Source organism: Limulus polyphemus, unplaced genomic scaffold (assembly GCF_000517525.1).
Source record: "Limulus polyphemus unplaced genomic scaffold, Limulus_polyphemus-2.1.2 Scaffold458, whole genome shotgun sequence".
Lineage (NCBI taxonomy): Eukaryota > Metazoa > Arthropoda > Merostomata > Xiphosura > Limulidae > Limulus > Limulus polyphemus.
In genome coordinates this window covers 34,067-39,870 of record NW_013666068.1, presented here as the reverse complement: position 1 = coordinate 39,870, position 5,804 = coordinate 34,067, and the positions used below count along the sequence as shown (strand labels likewise).

Genomic DNA, 5,804 nt, shown 5'->3' with positions numbered 1-5,804 from the left:
CACCAAATGCAAAGCATCACTTTCTGCGGATGGGGTCCAGGTTTTGGGGGATGAAGTGGTTTTTGTCTAGGACTGAGCCATTGTTTTTGCCGTTTAATATTCTCATAGAGAATACATTTTTCATCACCGGTGACAATTCTGTCCAAAAATGGTTCACGCGCATTACGCGCCAGAAAAGACGAAGCAACATTCACACGTTGGAAACAATGATAATCGGAGAGTTTGTGCGGCACCCAAACACCTTCTTTAAGGAGTTTTCCCATATTCCTTAGATGTTTACGTATTGTTTGATGACAGACATGCACATTTAAGGTCATTTTACGAGTGTGTTGCCTTGGGTTAGACTCAACAAGCGTCTTCAGAGCATCATTATCAATTCCAACATGTCGGCCCCTGCCATCACAATTTTTAAGGCTAAAGTCACCTGAACGAAATTTGCTGAACCATCGTTGACGCTTACGGACGTTCAAAACATTTCCATAAACTTGTTTGATATTCCTTGTGGCTACAGAGGCGTTTTTACTCTTCTTGTATTCAAACAGCATTACATGCCGAATGTGTGTCTCGTCGTGTGCCATCACTCTCAGGGATTAGAATATACTAAACTTTACAAATTATATAGGCTACACTAATGTGATTTTTAGGCGGTTCGTTTAACTAGTATACGTGATGTACGTTTTTTGGGGGGGTGGTTAATGAAAGTGTTCCAAAACGCGACATTAATTTCTTGACGACGTAATACAAAAAATTGCAACTTTTTCGCAATTTGAAACGTATCTTTGTTAGATCATCGAGTTACACCAGAAAGGACGTAAATATACTTTAATAGACATTTTATACAACATATTAAAAGCTTATCAAAGTTTTTAAAAAAGGTCTAACGTTAAGTCGTAAAATAATATTAGAATATTATTTATTGATAGTATTGTTGCGTCATCGAGTCACATGACTACTGTGACGCAACATTTCTAGAACTATCATGTACTTTGGCGAATGTTCTAGTTTTTACTAGATATAGGGTAGGCTGGTATATAAAAGAGGGGAATGTAATGTCTGGGTAGACAGTGAGTAATTGAACTGCAGTCAGAGAGCACGAGAGACGTTACAGCGTTTGTTTAGCTCGATTGTTGAAGTTGAGTGTATCGGTAAAGTTATATTCGGAAAGAATAAACCAGTTTTATTAAGTAAAAACTTGTGTCGTTAAAATTTCGTCGCAACGAAGTTACGGAAAGTTAATTAACAAACGGAGACGTAACAGTATTAAGTGCAGTAAGGTTTAGCCCTAACTAAACTAAAACAAAAATCGTACACAAGTTACAGTGTTAATTTATCTCTTTATCGAATATAGGCCCTACGTAATAAAGACTTAACTAATGTTAGGACTAACATAAGTGGACTTATAGATTTCAGTGTCTGCGATTAGAATTTTTTTGTATTACTCTTGAAATCCTGTATTTAAAGAAGTACTGTTGTAATAAAAATACTAATTTGGCTGGAAATATTTTGCGAATCTCTGCTAGTAGGTAATAAACACACCGACTGATTTCCTAAAGGAATATATTATTTCTCAAAGCGACATGAGCTTACGTTATACAGAAATCGACCCGTAAAGGGTTGACTTTTTTGTTGGGAGAGAGGGGACGGGTTCCGTTGATTCGTACTTAATAAAAATGCTAAGTTATTCAAAATAAAGAATGAGGTTAAATTTAAGAATAACAGAAACTTTTATTACTGGTATCATGACAGCAAATTGAATTTGCTAAATTAGTGTTATTGAAAGAAAGTCATTAGTACAAAAATATCAAACCTTGTAAATAACTCTGTTTTAACTTACCTGTCAATTCACCATCCGGCTGTTGGATCGGGTGAGCTAAAATATTAGTAGCAGATTTCTGGTCGACGGTAACGCCCTCCGGAAATCTAGTATCCTACAAAAGTACATATGCGAAATAAAAAAACATTGAACATATTTGTGGGGGATTCAATGTCTCTTTACCTGATTGTGAAGAAAAAGTTTTTAAATTTAAAAGGTAATCAATCGTATAAAAAAGATTGAAATCACGAGAAAAATAAAACAAGTATAAAAATATAAATACAATTTAATCTCCATGTCCTAAAGATTTGTACAATATTTTATAGCGATCGAAAATCGAACGAACCTCCCACTTGGATTGAAGATAAATTAATTCTGTAAAGATATATCAATCAGGTAATATTAGTATCTAAGATTCTTTTAACGGATTTTCATTAATTAGAACAAATTACATTGACATTGTCAGATTTATCAGATTAGTGAGTTGGTTATATATGACTGTGTGGGATTTCAAGGCGACTCAATACTATTCTTTCCATTTCTGTAACAAAGATTTTATAAAAATGAACCATTTCTACCACACTCATTAATTTGTATAATCAATGATTAATTTTGTAAACTTAAGTCGTAATATTTCCCTTCATAGTAAATCTTGAGTCACAATGAAAATTATAGAATATTAAGACGTTGACGTTTAATCATGATGCGTGAATGACCAGACTTCATATTATATTGTTGTTGCTGTTTTTTTTTTGTTGTTTTTTTTAGGGCGCTTAATTCGTTTGACAGCTTACAGTGTTTAGCATTTTGTTGTTAGATTGCTCATTCAAGTAGTTTGAAAAAATAATTGATTAAAATTAACACTTAGGTTTTTAGCTTTCCCATCAGCAGAAGTAAGAAAATAATTTTTAATACGTGATCATTTCAGAACTATAAATTTTGAGAACCAATAACGAACGGTTACTACGAAAGTCTTAAATCTGTCTGAAGTCTGTATATGATCTAGTTATTAGCGTGTCGACTGCAGTTATGAAGGTTAAAAGTTGATGCTACAATGCCCCTGAACAAGCTTCACAGTTTCAGTTTTGGAAGTGTTACAAGAGTGTTAGGTACACACGACTGTTTAACTTTAGTGAAAGTTTTATCAGTTAAATGGTTTAAGTATAGTTAACTTTTTGTTATTTTTTAGAAACGACAGTTTACTGCAGGTTTGCTTATGTAACTGTTTTCGAAGCATGCGTTGTGTAGTGCAATTGTTGTGAATTGGTGATTGTTGTATTATTGCGTCTGGTACTAGAACATTCTGAGTTCTTCTCGTTGTTTTAACTGAGTATTATTACATCATGATATCTCGTAGTGTGTGGAACGTTCTAAGTCTCTGTCAGGTAAAAATACGCGTGCAAAATGTAGTTCGAGTTAGTTAATTAGATAGATAGCATGATTGTGAGTTTAGCCAAAAAGAGCGTATAATGGCGATTTTTAAAACGAAATTATCACAGATTGTATTTTAATAACAGAATAGAAAATATATAATTTGTCTTATAAATTGAGTTCTAAGGTAACTGAACCAATCTTTGTAGACTTGGACGAAAAAAGAGACGATTATTTAAAGCTCTGGATAGAAGTGTGATAACCAACAGTGTAGCAAACATTTGTATATACGTTTGACTTGTTTTTAATATGTTTTTTATAATAAGTGGACTGTTTGCTGTTTGTTTATTGTTGAAATTTATCGCCAACAAGTCACAGACACCTTACAAGAAGCGACAGTCAATCCTCCGCACTTTCAACAGTCAATTCCGTTATTTGGCATACAGTCAGACGAAAGTTCTTGTGGTGTTTCTGTTTTGTTTTGTTTCGTATATTTGCGCCAAGCTATACCAGGGATATCTGTGCTAGATGTCCCTAATTTTTAACTGATTAATTAGACTAAAATACTCACCACTAACAATTGGGCTACTCTAATCGAAAAGCAAGATTTGACCGTCACTCTTAAAACACACCTATTGCCCTAATATGCGGATTTTGAGATATAGGGACGCGAACCATAAACCCTCAGCTCCACAGTTTGGTATATTAATCACTAGATCACACCCGCCCATCTTGTGTTCATGAATGTTGCTGGTTGATTCACTTCCTTCTGGTCAGTAGCTCAAAATCAAGGACAGCTGTACTTGAGCCTCAGAAATCTCTGACTTGGGCATTTCGCTCATGTGCGCGTAAAGTCGAAAATACTAAACACGGAATTTCTTATCATACTGCATATGAACTGGAAACATACCTATTCAAGAACATTTGGTAAGCCGTTACTGTGCCAACCGAATGACAAATAGGACAGTGACTTCAACACCGAGTTCAACTTATGTAACGTATTTATACGGAAGACAATTTGCAACTATAGGCTAAAAAAGAAGAAAAATACACAGCTGATATTTATTAGTTGAGATAAAACGCATAATTTTACCACTACTAGTGTTTAGTTCCGACTTTAACACCTAAAACAACAACGAAAAGTTTCTCTACACGAGTAAATAAATAAATAGGAAATACATATCTTTACCCTGAGTTGGACAGTAAGATTACTTTAAGATGTTTGGTTCATTATTCTCCAGTTGTTAAACGGACTAGATTTTCAACTGATGGATTAATTTGTTATTCTAATTAATTCTTATACAGGAGATCTGTACTATTTAAACACGTGTAGGCTCTATTACACATCATTTGTCAAACAACATGAGAAAGAAGTTTGATTTAAGAAATGAGTCCGATAAATAGGTGTTATAGGGATCCCAACTGTCCAATTCTTGGCTTTGCAAGAAGAACATTACGAGATGTTTTCTTTGATAGATTGTTTAGGCAGAGTATTCATGACGAAACTTAGTTGAATGGAGGACAACTGCGTCTTAGTAGAAACACAAGTGTAAAAGACGACGTTTCGAAAGTCGTCCGCCTTTCGTTTTCAGGCGGAAGACTTTCGAAACGTCGTCCTCTACACTTTTGTTTCTACAACAGGCAGTTGCCGTCCATTCAACTAAGTTTCATTATCAAATGTTATTCCAGTATGGCGATTCTCCCATAGGTCTCATCGGGTAAATGTAACTGTAGTTGGAAGATCACAGTGCTTGAACGACCTGAAGGTGCCATACTATAAACAATAGAATTTCTAACAGCAAAAGGTTCGACTACACTCCCACCGTTTCATCGTGTTAACATCATAAATTGAAATAAACATTTACTGTGCCACAGCTTACTTGTTCTGTATTAGTTGTTCGCACTGACTCCAATGTTTTTGCCACAAAAGCAGCCACTGTATTTTCTGTTTCCACGGAGATTTTGTGGGCTGAATCCTCGAGGCTGTAAAAAAAAAAAAAAAGGAACGACAGTCATATGAATTTTATAACAAAGCACAAACCTACACACACAGAAAGAGAAATAAATTAAATTACCGGTTCTGTCAGGCGAATAATAATTTTAATTCCCAAGTAACAGTAAAAATATTCTAGGTTTGTTTATAGAATTTATACGAACAAACATTAGGTAAAACAAAATCTAACTTAATAATACAGCTATCATCCTTTAAGGTTAAAAGTTGATAACGAAGAACCCACTTTTTAGTTCTGAGACGGCTTGACTGGGTAAAGAAAAAACCTTATTATAAATGTACCACGTTTTGACAAGATTTTGTCATCATCAGATACAAGTAGTTTAAAAGAGATACATGAGTATATTGCTACTATTGAGAATTTGAAATAATCCGAAGCGTAGTTAAATAATTTAAATTTTAATAGTTGAATTGTACCCTGGATTTAGTGTCTAGAAATATGCCGATATTTTATTTAATTTACGCTATTTGCCAACAAGATTGATTCACGCCGTTTTTTGTTTTTGACACAAATACGTTTTAATATATGTGCAACAGTATAATTTACAATAGCAACTACTACGATTAATTATTACAAACAAAGTTTCATAAACAAAAATTTCACTAACT

At 34.1% G+C, this 5,804-nt stretch overlaps 1 protein-coding gene across 2 annotated transcripts in view; it reads right to left on the bottom strand.

The window, feature by feature from the left end:
* LOC106458408 (probable 3',5'-cyclic phosphodiesterase pde-5) overlaps positions 1 to 5,804 on the bottom strand; it is a 99,450-nt gene that overhangs the window by 64,186 nt on the left and 29,460 nt on the right. For both annotated transcript variants that reach the window (XM_022384617.1, XM_022384618.1), the window contains exons 7-8: positions 5,065 to 5,167; positions 1,835 to 1,928 (exon numbers count right to left, since the gene is read on the bottom strand). In XM_022384617.1, coding sequence (XP_022240325.1) covers positions 1,835 to 1,928; positions 5,065 to 5,167 — 197 coding nt within the window. The remainder of the gene's footprint in view (positions 1 to 1,834; positions 1,929 to 5,064; positions 5,168 to 5,804) is intronic.